The sequence below is a fragment of the Haliaeetus albicilla genome, chromosome W (assembly GCF_947461875.1).
Source record: "Haliaeetus albicilla chromosome W, bHalAlb1.1, whole genome shotgun sequence".
NCBI classification, from domain to species: Eukaryota; Metazoa; Chordata; class Aves; order Accipitriformes; family Accipitridae; genus Haliaeetus; species Haliaeetus albicilla.
In genome coordinates, this window is record NC_091515.1 from 10,502,385 (window position 1) to 10,515,657 (window position 13,273).

At 45.4% G+C, this 13,273-nt stretch overlaps 1 protein-coding gene across 1 annotated transcript in view; it reads left to right on the forward strand.

The window, feature by feature from the left end:
* Positions 1-6,158: 6,158 nt before the first annotated feature.
* The window catches only part of LOC138683277 (BDNF/NT-3 growth factors receptor-like), a 217,751-nt gene continuing 210,636 nt past the window's right edge, over positions 6,159-13,273 (forward strand). The window contains exon 1 of the mRNA XM_069774874.1: positions 6,159-6,913. Within this exon, the coding sequence (XP_069630975.1) occupies positions 6,702-6,913 (212 nt within the window). The 5' untranslated portion in view covers positions 6,159-6,701. The remainder of the gene's footprint in view (positions 6,914-13,273) is intronic.

Sequence of the window (13,273 nt, forward strand, 5' to 3'; positions counted from 1 at the left end):
ACACCCCTCCCAGTGGGATGGGGAGGACAATCAAAAAAAAGAAGTAAAACTCGTGGGTTGAGATAAGAACGATTTCATATCAAAAGTAAAATAAAATATAATAGCAATAACAATAATAATAATGAAAAGGAATATAACAAAAGAAAGGGAGAGAAATAAAACCCAAGAAAAGACAAGTGATGCACAATGCAATTGCTCACCACCCGCTGACTGATGCCCAAGCAGCGATCCGCCCCTCCGGGCCAACTCCCCCCAATTTATATACTGAGCATGACGTTCTACAGTATGGAATATCCTTTTGGCTAGTTTGGGTCAGCTGTCCTGTCTGTGTGCCCTCCCAAATTCTTGTGCCCCTCCAGCCTTCATGCTGGCAGAGCAAGGGAAACTGAAAAATCCTTAACTTAGGATAAGCACTACTCAGCAACAACTAAAACATCAGTGCATTATCAACATTATTCTCACACTAAATCCAAAACGCACTGTACCAGCTACTAAGAAGAAAATTAACTCTATCCCAGCCGAAACCAGGACAAGGTGAGAGAAGAGACATGGGGCTGCCCCATGCCAGACACACCCAGTTCCATATGGCTTGGCAATGGACACACTGCAGGCCACAGCCAAGCCAATCAGTGAAGCTGGTGGCGCCTCTGTGAAAAAAATATTTAAGAAAGGGCAAAGGGCAAAACACTGCACAGCAGTGAGGAATGTGTGACAAACAACCGTGCAGACACCAAGATCGGAGAAGAAGAGAAGAAGGAGGGGGAGGATGTGCTCCAGGCGCTAGAACAGATATTCCCCCATGGCCTGTGGAAGTTTTGGAAGAGAACATGATGAAGTAGGCTTTTTCTCTGCAGCCCGTGGAGAGGACCACAGTGGAGCAGGAATTCCCTGCAGCCCTTGGATGACCCCATGCTCAAGCAGGTGGATAGGCCCTGAAAGAACTACAGCCCATGGATAGGAGGCCATGCAGAAGCAGGTTTTCTAGCAGGAACTTCAGCCTGTGGAGAAACCACACTGGAGCAGATTTTTTTCCTGAAGGACTGCAGCTCATGGAGAGGACCCATGCTGGAGGAGGGGAAAAGTGTGAGGAGGAAGGAGCAGCAGAGAGGAACTATTATGGACTGACCACAAGGTTCAGCCTTGGGAAAAATAGGGGGGAAGGGATGTTTTAATTTTTGTTTTTGTTTCTCAGTATCCAAATCTGTTTTAATCGGCAATAACTTTCCCCAAGTCAAGTCTGTTTTGCCTGTGATGGTAATTGGTAAGCGATCTTCCTGTCATTATCTCTACCCACAAGCTTTTTCATTCCATTTTCTCCCCCTGTCCTGTTGAGGAGGGGGAGTGAAAGAATGGTTTAGTGGGCATCTGGCAGCCAGCCAAGGTCAACCCACTACATCCTGCAACAATACTTCTTCCTATTTTCAGATACGACTTTTCCACAGAAATTATCTCCATTGGGAGACTGAAGAAAAACATCTTCTGCCAAAATCACTGCCTTCTTACGGGATCTCCATCAAATTACAGTATATATTCGTTTGTTGTATGCTAAGAAAAATAATTTTTGAAGACTGTGTGTATTAGCACTCCCTTATGAAAACTGCCATGTAAACCCAATACAGTAATAGTGAGATGGAACTTCCTGTGTTTCAGTTTGTGCCCATTGCCTCTTGCCCTGTCACTAGGCACCACTGAAAAAGAGCCTGGCTCTGTTGCCTTTGCACCCTCCCTTCAGGTATTTATAGACATTAATGAGATCATTCTTGAGGCTTCTCTTCTCCAGGCTAAACAGACCCAGCTCTCTCAGCCTTTCCTCATATGTGAGATGCTCCAGTCCCTCAGACATCTTTGTGGCCCTGTACTGGACTCCCTCCAGTATGTCCATATCTCACTTGCACTGGGGAGCCCAGAACTGGACACAGGACTCCAGGTGTGGCCTCACCAGTGCTGAGTAAAGGGGAAGGATCACCTCCCTCGACCTGCTGGCAACACTCTGCCTAATGCAGCCCAGGATACCATTAGCTGCCTTTGCTGCAAGGGCACATTGCTGGCTCATATTCAACCTGGTGTCCACCAGAACCCTCAGGGCCTTTTCTGCCAAGCTGCTTTCCAGCTGGGTGGCCTCCATCATATATTGGTGCACCTTGGTTAAGCTTGGCTGACCACCAAGATGCTGTCTCTCACTCCCCTCCTCAGTGGGAAAGGGGGAAGAAAATAAGATGAAAAACTCATGGGTTGAGACAAAGGCAGTTTAATAAAGTAAAGCAAGCCTGCGCACAGAAGCAAAGCAAAAAAAAAAAAAAAATTATTCTCTACTTCTCATCAGCAGGTGTTCTGGTTGTGTCCCCTCCCAACCTCTTGCCCACCCCTAGCCAACTGGCCTTTGGGGGTGGGGGGTTTGGAGAGACAGCCTTGATGCTGTGGAGCACTGCTCAGCAGTAGCCAAAACATTGGTGTGTTATCAACACCCTTCTAGCTACATATACAAAGCACAGCACTATGAGAGCTGCTATAGGGAAAGTTAACTCCATCCCAGCCAGACCCAATGCAGTCATGCATGAGTTCCCCTTGGTTGAATCCATGCTGACTACTCCTGATGGCCTTCTTGTCCTTCATGTGCCTGGAAATGGTTTCCTTCTTGCTCTTCTTGAAGACAGGTGTAACATTTGCTTTCCTCCAGTCCTCAGGCATTTCTCCCAGTCGCCATGATTGATCAAAGATTATCAAGAGTGGCCTTGCAATGACATCAGCCAGCTCCCTCAGCACGCATGAGTGCATCCCATCAGGGCCCATGGATTTCTGTACATCCAGTTTGCTTAAGTATTCTCTGACCTCATCTTGTTCCACCAAGGGTACATGTGCCTTGTTCCAGCCTTTCCCCCTGGTCTCAGGGGCCTGGGATTCCTGAAGGCCAGTCTTGCTAGTAAAGACTAAGGCAAAGAAGGAATTCTGTACTTCAGCTTCTTCCATGTCCTGTAAAACCAGGTGCCCCATCTCATTCAGCAATGAAACTACATTTTCCCTAGTCTTTCTTTTGTCACCTATATACTCATAGAAGCCCTTCTTGTTGCCTTTGTCATCCTGTCCCGGGTTCAGCTGGGATAGAGTTAATTTTCACAGGAACCTGGGAGGGGGCACAGCCAGGACAGCTGACCTGAACTAGCCAAGGAGTTATTCCATACCATGTGCCATCATGCTCAGTATATAAATGGGGAGCGGGCAGGGGGGAGGCTCTCTCTCTCTCTGTGGGAAGTGGCAGAGCATTGGGTTCTGGGTGGTGAGCAGTTGCACTGTGCATCACTCGTTTTGTATATTCTTTTATTAGTACCATTGTTGTTGTTGTAACTTCTCTCCTTTCTGTTGTCCCAGTAAACTGTCCTTATCTCAACCCTCGAGGTTCTACCTTTTTTTTTTTTTTTTTCTTTCTCCTTTCTGATTGTCGTCCCCATCTCACCAGAGGGAGGCGGGGAGCAGTGAGCGAGCGGCTGCGTGGTCCTTTGTTACTGGCTGGGTTTAAACCATGACACATCCCTTGCCAAATTCAATTCCATTTGGGCTTTAGCTTTCCTAATCTCATCCCTGAATGCTCAGACAATGGCTCTGTATTTCTCCCAGGTTACCTGTCCCTACTTCCACCTTCTGTATGCATCCTTTCTGTGTCTGAGTTTTGTCAGGAGCTCCTGGCATGTTTGCCTGACTTCTCATTGGGGTAGAGCTCTCTTGAGCTTGGAGGAGATCATCCTTGAATATTAGCCAGCTTTCTTGGGTCCCTTTGCCCTCCAGGGCCTTATCCTATGGGACTTTTTGAAGCAGATCCTTGAAGATGCCAAAGTCTGCTCTCCTGAAGTCCAGGGTTGTGAGCCTGCTTCTTACCCTGCTCCCTCCTCTCAGGATCCTCAACTCCAACATCTCATGATCAGTGCAGCCAAGGCTGCCTTCAGCCTTCACATCCCCAATGAGCCCCTCCTTGATTGTGAGTATGAGGTCCAGCAGAGCATCTCTTCGCCTTGGCCCTTGTGTCAGGGATTTGTCACTGACAGTCTTGAGGAGCCTCCTGGATTGCTTCTGCCCTGCTGTGTTGTCTCTTCACTTTTAGGGATCATGACCGGGACACCACTGTACATCAAGGAGTTAATAATCCACATAGTTAACCTGAGTAGGCCCAGGCCTGTGCTGTGCTGCATGTAGATGTATTGGGTTTGTGTGGTGGGTTTTGGTAGCAGGGGAGGGGTGTGGTGGGTTGACCCTGGCTGGACGCCAGGTGCCCACCAAAGCCATTCTATCACTCCCCCTCCTCCTCAGCTGGACAGGGGAGAGAAAATATAACAAAGGGTTTGTGGGTAGAGATAAGGACAGGAGAGATCACTCACTAATTACTGTCAAGGGCAAAACAGACTCAGCTTGGGGGAAATTAACTCAATTTATTGCCAATCAACCAGAGTAGGGTAATGAGAAATAAAACCAAATCTCAGAACACCTTCCCCCCACCCCTTCCGTCTTCCCGGGCATAACTTCACTCCCGGATTCTCTACCAAACCCCCCCAGCGGTGCAGGGGGACAGGGAAATGGGGTTTACGGTCAGGTCATCACACGTTATTTTCTGCTGCTTTATCCTCTTCAGGGGGAGGACTCATCACATTCTTCCCCTGCTCCAGCATGGGGTCCCTCCCACGGGAGACAGTCTCCACGAACTTCTCCAATGTGGGTCCTTCCCACGGGCTGCAGTTCTTCACGAACTGCTCCAGCACGGGTCCTTTCCACGGCGTGCAGTCCTTCAGGTCACAAGTCCTGCCAGAAAACCTGCTCCATGGGCTCCTCTCTCCACAGATCTGCAGGTCCTGCCAGGAGCCTGCTCCAGCATGGGCTTCCCACAGGGTCACAGCCTCCTTCGGGAACCCACCTGCTCCGGCATGGGGTCCTCCACGGGCTGCAGGTGGAGATCTTCTCCACTGTGGACCTCCATGGACTGCAGGGGGACAGCCTGCCTCACCATGGTCTTCCCCACGGGCTGCAGGGGAATCTCTGCTCCAGCACCTGGAGCACCTCCTCCCCCTCCTTCTTCACTGACCTTGGTGTCTGCAGGGTTGTTTCTCTTACATGTTCTCACTCCTCTCTCTGGCAGCTGTTTCTCCATGTCCCAACTTTTTTCCCTTCTTAAAAATGTTATCACAGAGGCATTACCACACAAAGCCAATACAGGCTTCCTGAGGAGGAAGGAGCGGCAGAGACAATGTGTGATGAACTGACCACAACCCCCATTCCCTGTCCCAGTGTGCCACTGTGGGGAGGAGGTAGAGAAAAATGGGAGTGGAGTTGAGCACGGGAAGGAGGGAGGGTTGGGGGGAAGTTGTTTTAAGATTTGGTTTTACTTCTCAGTATCCTTGGTTTGGTTTGATTGGTAGTAAATTAAATTGATTTTGTTTCTTCCCCAAGTTGAGTTTGGTTTTTTGCCTGTGACCATAATTGGTGGGTGATCCCTCCCTGTCCTTGTGTCAACCCACGAACTTTTCTTTATATTTTCTCCTCCCCATCCCACCAGGGGGAGAAGTGAGTGAACGGCCTCGTGGCCGGCTGGGCTTAAATCATGACAGTACAGCATGGCCTTCAGGCCTGCATTGTTCTGCACAGATTCCTTGTCTGAAGGACAAACGTAGCCAGCTCATTTTAAGAGGAGCCTTCAGGGAGCTCCTACTTGGTACTGGTAATTGCACTACCTGCATGGCTTTGTGTTTATCTAAAAGTGCAGCAAGAAGTTATCATGCAAACATCTTTTATGAATAGAGTTGTTTTCTTGTTAGAAAATTATATAATAGCTGGAACCTCTCTCCATGGACAGAATTTGCACAGCATGCCGTGGGAGAAATCCATCCAGGGTCTGTCCGATTCTGCACGAACATGGGGTTCCAAGCATCTAAATGGATATAAGATTTACTCATTATCTATATTCCTATTCTTATTCTGTCTTATTATAACAGCTATTTTATTAAGCCATTTGTTGTCGAGTCTTTCTTATTGAGATCCAGAAAGAACCCTGCTCTCCTCAGGCTATCTCTCCCTCTCCCCATCTCTCCCCCCCCCCTCTCTCTCCATCACTCCCTCCCTCCCCGCCGCCTGTCGGTTTCTCTCTCCCCGTCTGTTCCCCCCTCTATTCTCCGCCTTTCTCCTTTTCTGCCCCCGAGTCTTTCCCTGTCTCGCTCCCTCCCTCTCTCAGATTCCTTGTTGTCAGCTGGACGGAGAAGGATACGGTGCGTAAAGCGGTAAGCACAGCGCCCTGCATTCCGCTTCCGCCGTGACCTGCGCTGTTTCTTCCATTCCTTCTCTACCACGGGCAGCGGTCGGCTGAGACCCCGCAGGTAGAAGCGCTGCCTCTGCCACCTGTGTCGGCCGCTCCGCGCGTTTTGCAGCATCATCGGGAACCGCCGGGTCAGGGCAGGTACTAGGGTGGTCCGCGCCACGCCGTGCCGCGCCGTGCCATGCCAGCGGCCCCTCTCGCCGCTCATCACCCCTTTCTGTCTCTGTCCCGCAGTAGCGCCTGGTCCCGCCGCTCCGCAAAGCCTCCTGGGCGGCTGCGGTGAGTCCCTGTGAATCCCGGCCGCGGGGTGCTCGCCCGCGGTTCCGAAGCCTGCGCACTCTCCCGGTCGTGCTCCCCGGCAGTGGCGGTAGGTGGAGGACGTCGAGGCAGCGCTGGAGTGAGCGGGAGCGGCATGACGTTCTGGCGGCGAAGACGGCTGGGGCCCGGCTTGGCGCGGCTGTGGGGCTTGTGCTGCCTGGTGCTGGGCTCCTGGTGGGGCGCGCTGGGCTGCCCCGCGTCCTGCCGCTGCAGCTCCTGGCGGATCTGGTGCGTGGAGCCGGCGCCAGGCATCATCTCCTTCCCCGTGCCGCAGCGGAGCGCCGAGGTCGACAATGTCACCGAGATGTGAGTACAGCCCGGCCCCAGCCCCGGGCGAGGGGGTGGCGGGGATGGAGCAGCCGGAGCGACGTGGGGACGGCGGGCAGAGGGGAAGTTCCCTGCGCTGAAATGCACTTGCTCCGCGGACTGATGTTCTAGCTGGAAGCCAAAAAGTCCGGTGTGATTTAATTTGGACTTGATTTCCCAGAGATATAATTTCGAACCCATTTAGATGATAAATCCTAGTTGCCCGCGATACTATTTCCTGGGAGCGGGACGGGCAGTGAAGAGGCGCAGCGGAAGGTCGGCGCGGAGGTCGCAGGTCCGCGGAAATACTTGGGGTTGCAGAAGCGCGCAGCCGAGCTGCCGCCCCCGGCCCTTGCATCTGCTGGTGTGGTGGTGGTGGAGTGCGAACCACCCAAATCTCGCTTCTGCGTCGGCAGCAGATTTGGAAATGTTTTTTATTTCTCTTTTTTAAATTTTTGCTCCCTCCGTTTATTCCTGCGAATGGAGAGTTTGGTGGGTGGCCTTCCCCCCTCTCAGATCTCCCCTTTATATTCTTTTTCTATTTAAAAAAGAAGGGGGGGGGGAGAAAGCGATGCAGCACATTCTGGTAGAAGGGAGAGCAAACTAGCTTCCCTGCCCTGGCCGTAGGCACGTGAGCCCTTCCCTATAAGGTGGCTGGAAGGAGAAAATACTGCCTGCGGGAGAATTAACATTGTGCTGTCTCTCAGCAAGTGTTGGAGCATTAGGAAACCCTCATTAATAGTGAGGAAAGTGGAAGAAGGTTTTTTTTTCCCCCCTCTTACCCATGTGTCATTTCCAACCTTGTTTGACTGCAAATGATTTCAGTAAAGGAGTCCAGTAGCTTTTTGTGTTCAGTCCTGCATCCTTTTTACAGCTCTGTGGAATCTACATACTTTGCCTGAGAAAAGCTGCAAAGACTTGCTGAGCAAAAATTTTGGATACCAGATTTGTAGATGATAGATATAGGGAAAAAACCCCTCTACATCTGTTTTGTCCATTTCCATCTTCCCCAGCACCTGCTGTTTCTGCATTGTTTCCTATGACATTTTTAATATAAAAGATAACAGAATATTTCCCTTCAAAATATATACAGATTTCTAGCTCTCTCCCTTCTCCTTCTTTCTCTTCTTTTTCAGCTTCCTTTAGAAACAATGTGAAAATGCCATTAAATTTGGCATGACTTGAGATTAATTCTAGCTCTTGGGCTACTTTTCTGCAGTTTCTTATAGTCAGTTTGCTGCGTTTCCCCATGTATGTGTGGGGAAAAAGCTGGAGACATTAATTTCTTCTACTCATATAGGGCCTACCCTCGGTAGATTTTTAGGACCTAAGAGAATGAAGTAATCTTTCTAAGTTGTTACAACAGTTATTGTTTCAGATGTTTGTTTAATATTCTGTGGATTGCTTAATTAAAAAAAAATTGCTTCAAGCTATGTATCATTGCTCATTTTTATAAGCTTTGCTAGCCTTGTTATCCAGTATGTTCAATTTGGAGGTAACTCAGCAATGTCCCCCTAGAACTTAAGCTCTGTTTAAAAGATCAGAGAAAAAATGCATATGTAAATATATATACTAGACATGATCAACTTAAAACATGTCCAGTCATTTTGCATTGATATTTTTGGGTTTTAATTCTTTTCTGTGTTTTTTCAGCATCACTGTTTATCTTTACATTTCTTTTCAATTTTTACTGTATCATTCTGTGACATTGCATGTTGTGTTTGATGATCTAAAAATAATTTGGAGTACTGAATTTCTCAGGAGATGCTATTGCATGTATTTAAGATGCTCTTTTTTTTAACATAAAGCATGAAGCAATTTGTTTGTAGACATAAATTAAAAATTGGACTCCTGCAGCTGCCACATTATTTCATTGTGGGAACTCAGCAAATAATAAATATGTAAGGAAGCATTTCTAATATGGTAGATACAGAATGTGAAAACATATTTTTTAACACTGCATATCTAGTTTATTCTAGCTAAGCAACTAGCTTAAGAGGCTGTAGCATGCATTTTATTTAGGAAGCCTCAGGCCTGATTTTTCTTTTATATGTTCTGTAGTTACAGGAACACAATTCCATTATCTCTGGTGGAATTACTCTTGGTACAAATGAGAGTGAGAAGAGCATAAGACAATTTCTTGTAATATATTCCTTTATATTTCCTGAATGTCTTTTGAGACCAATCCTTCATTTATTGCTTATGTCCTGCTCTTGATTGGAGTGGGTCCCATAGTCCTAGGCAAAACATTCACTGACTCCCTGGGAATGTTGCCTGAGTAAAAAGAGCCTCATCTAGGAAGAAGGCCATGTGCACTGGGAATTTTGCAGGTGGGATACTGCATGGTTGGGTCGGGCATGTGAAACCCATGGTGGTGCAAAGGGTTGGCTGTGGGCCAGGTGGATGACACTGAGCAGGCAGGGTATGAGTGGGCTTTGTTGCTCTCCTTTGGATGTGCTCCAGCACCTCAATGTCTTTCTTGTAGTGAGGGGCCCAAAACTGAACACAGTATTCGAGGTGCAGTCTCACCAGTGCCAAGTATAAAGGGACAATCACTTCCCTAGTCCTGCTGGCCACACTATTTCTGATACAAGCCAGGATGCTGTTGGCCTTCTTGGCCACCTGGGCACACTGCTGGCTCATATTCATCCAGCTGTCAACCAGCACCCCCAGGTCCTTTTCTGCCAGGCAGCATTCCAGCCACTCTTCCCCAAGCCTGTAGCGCTGCATGGGGGTTGTTGTGACCCAAGAGCAGGACCCGGCACTCAGCCTTGTTGAACCTCATACAATTGGCCTTGGCCCATCCATCCGGCCTGTCCAGATTCCTCTGTAGAGCCTTCCTACCCTTAAGCAGATCAACACTCCTGCCCAACTTGGTGTCATCTGCAAACTTCCTGAGGGTGCACTCAATCCCCTTGTCTAGATCATTGATAAAGATATTAAACAAAACTGGCCCCTATACTGAGCCCTGGGGAGTACCACTTGTGACTGGTCGCCAACTGGATTTAACTCCCTTCACCACCACTCTTTGGGCCCGGCCATCCAGACAGTTTTTTACTCAGTGAACAGTATTGATGTGCGGAAAACAGACTCCACAATCAATGAGATTGTAAAGTAGGTATGTTCATTCAGCGCTGGGCCGCACGGGGGGTAGTCCCACCAAAGTCGTGCGCACCGTCGGGTCTAATTGTGCAGGTTAAGTACATGTTCTACATACATATTCACTAGATTTCTGAGAAATGTTATACATATTCATTAGTTTTCCGGGAAACTATTAGCATATGCAAATGTCCTTTACACAGGCGCATTGAAGGTCTCTGGTGGTCTTCAGGAGTCCTCTGGTGGTCTTCCATAGTCTTCCTCACTTGTCCGCTATTTGACCCTCCTCAGGTGTTTCTGCGCAGTATGGTCTTTTACATGTTTTGATACATCAGTGCTCGTTAGTGCTCTTATTATCTAAGTTCTCATTAGTGGTGTAAAACCATATGGTTAGTTTAAGCTAAATTATCTACAAGGACTAGAACAAAGGCGGGAGTTCTTATCTTTTCTGGCCCTATCTATTCAAGCAAGGCCTCTGCTTGTGCCTTCTCGACAAGATCGTAAATTTATCAAACATTTAATTAAGTTTTGTGATTGTTCATGGTTCCTTCTTGCTCATCACTCCCAAGTACCAGTCTCAGACAGGCTTAATCCTTGACAAACACCAGTCTTTGGTATGTAAAGTTACAGAGAGACAATCATTAAGCAATTAGCAGTTCGTTCTCTATATCAGTATACCCATCCAAGCCATGAGCAGCCAATAAGATTAGATTTTTGTCCTGTTGCTTAGGGTGTTGACATGTGCTGGTCTCAGTCTGGAAAGCATGTGCCTGTGCTAAAATCATAATACAGCTTAACATAATAATTGTTTTGTAGTATTGATGTTATTAGAGATAAACTGAACTCCAAAGTGAGGCCTGAATTAAAATCATGAAATCAGCCATTGAAGCTCAAACTAAGAGCTAAGGAGCAAGAATGGTGAGGGTAAAATTAATATTGTCAAATCCATACACTATAGGTACAATGGCACATAAATAATTCTCAGCAAGATCACTTGAGCAAAAATATTAATATGATAGTAAATGAGTCACTTTAAAATTTTTCAGGATTTTTTTAAAAAGCCTGATTAATATTTTTCTCTTTAAGTAAAATGTACTGTTAGTATATCTCAGTGTTTATGACTCTTCATAGTCCTTGCTATCAAAGTATCTTCTCGCAGTGCAAGTATATTCCTGGCCTAGTTTAGCAGCCCTAGTATCAAGTCATTAATATGTCATTTTATGATTATTCAGGTGAATGAGTTATGAAATTATTTGGTGTATTTCAGGAAAAACTGCTTCTCAACAAAATAGTAGGTGACTTTAGCTCTTCCCCTGTAAAAGAAAGAGGTGATTGTGTAGTGTATACATTTCAAAACCACAAAGTAAATTTCTAATGCAGTTATATAAAGCACTCTAGAATTGTTAATAATAAGACAGGATAAGTAATTTATAGAGTAAATTATTTAACAAGTCATGTGAGCCTGTGCTAAAAAAAAAACAAAACAAAACATGTTTAAATTCATATGAAGCTCAATGCTGTTGGTATTTTGGGTGTCTGTCATTTCAGAATTTTAGACTCTGTTGTAGATTAAATATATTATAAAACTGTCAACAGGGCTTCTCAACCCCCATCCCCTTCCTCCTGAAAACACTTTTGACTGCGCAGGATGGCATGACTTGGCTGGATTTAATGTTTATTTCTGGTGTTTTGGAATGATACAGTAAAATACAAGGCAATGGGCTGCAAATTATTAAAGGGATTTTGGACACTTGTGATACAATAGCTCCTTTTAGGAATCTGTCCATTTTTTTTCATCTTCCTTTAAAGATCTTATTTAGTTATGGTGAGTTGAAAGTAAGCATTATGAAAATCAGTTTTGTAATTTCCAGGCTCTAAAAATACCCCAAATATCACAAACCATAGGGTTTTATATATTCTGGTTTCTTTTTGCTCTCAGGTAACCTTTTGTATCCCTTGTTTTAATCCTTGTTCTTCCAGTCAGTGAGGACTCATGGGGCTCCTTGGGAACTTATCTGGGGTTGTCTCTGGCATGCTAAGACAGTGCAAACTGGCTCTTGCTGGAGGAGGGTGGCATCCTTCAGGAGGTGTTCAGTGTTGTGCAGGATTGGGCTGGCAAGACACTACCTGTAGTTCTATGTCTTTAGTCACTTGAGTTTTAAGAGAGGTTTGGGATTTATATACTAAAATAAAGGTAATTTGTATGAATTTGAGGCTTTGGTCTAGAATATGTTGTTTTCATGAAACTTCCACTTCTTTCCATACTAATGAGAAAACAGAAGGCCCAGGAGTCCAGCTTCTAATATCTTTAGAATGGCATTTACCATTTTTTTTAGATTCTATTTTTCCTTTATTATTTTTATGCTGAAAGTATAAGAGAGAAAGCAGCCTATCGAGATTCTAGATCTCAAGTCACTCTAAACCAAAAACTTTTCCATAACTAAATAAAGGTTTTATTTCTCCATTTTGAATTAGTTTTAAAGTAAGAGGGGGAAAAAATAATGTACTTTTTGGATTGCAGTTCTCTCTCTCCAGTGTTTGTCACCCATCACTGCAGTAATATCTAACAACATGTCAATAAAGGTGGCTAGTAGAATTTCTTTGCCCAAGCTGGATGAGTATAGTAGGTAATGAAGCATAAAAATGATAAAAAACAGAGCAGAGAACTTTAAAAACCCTCTCAATACTTTATTGATGTTAAATGTATCTTCAACTTGTTATATTTGGAAAACTTCTCTTTGAAAACTGTCCTTTAAAAAGTGAAGCACTCTTTGTATTATCTTATAATTTATGTGCATTTCAAATAGAGAAATAAATTCATAGAGGTTTGAAAGCCATATGTCTATGCTGCATGGGATGTGAATACAATCTGTTACTGGACACTGCATTTACAAAGATCTGCTTATACAAATGTATGTAGGCACATAGCTGCTATTGAAATAAAATATATTGGGGGTGCACCTTAATTCCTTTTAGATTGTGAGCCTAAGTTTTCAGAAACTGCATAAAGCAAAGCAAACCAAACTAACTTCTCCTGAAATATGCACATGGAGATCTTGTTTCTTATATAATGACTATTAACTATAACATTACAGAATCATAATGCGCTTATGGGAAAGGAGCCATGCCATGAAAATTCTATTGTGAATATGTATATTTTTAAAAATTTTCCTGGAAGAAAATGACCTGTATTGACTGATGATTATCAACAGCAGTTATAGCTGAAATGATTAAATATATTTAATACCAGGTCAGCTACTC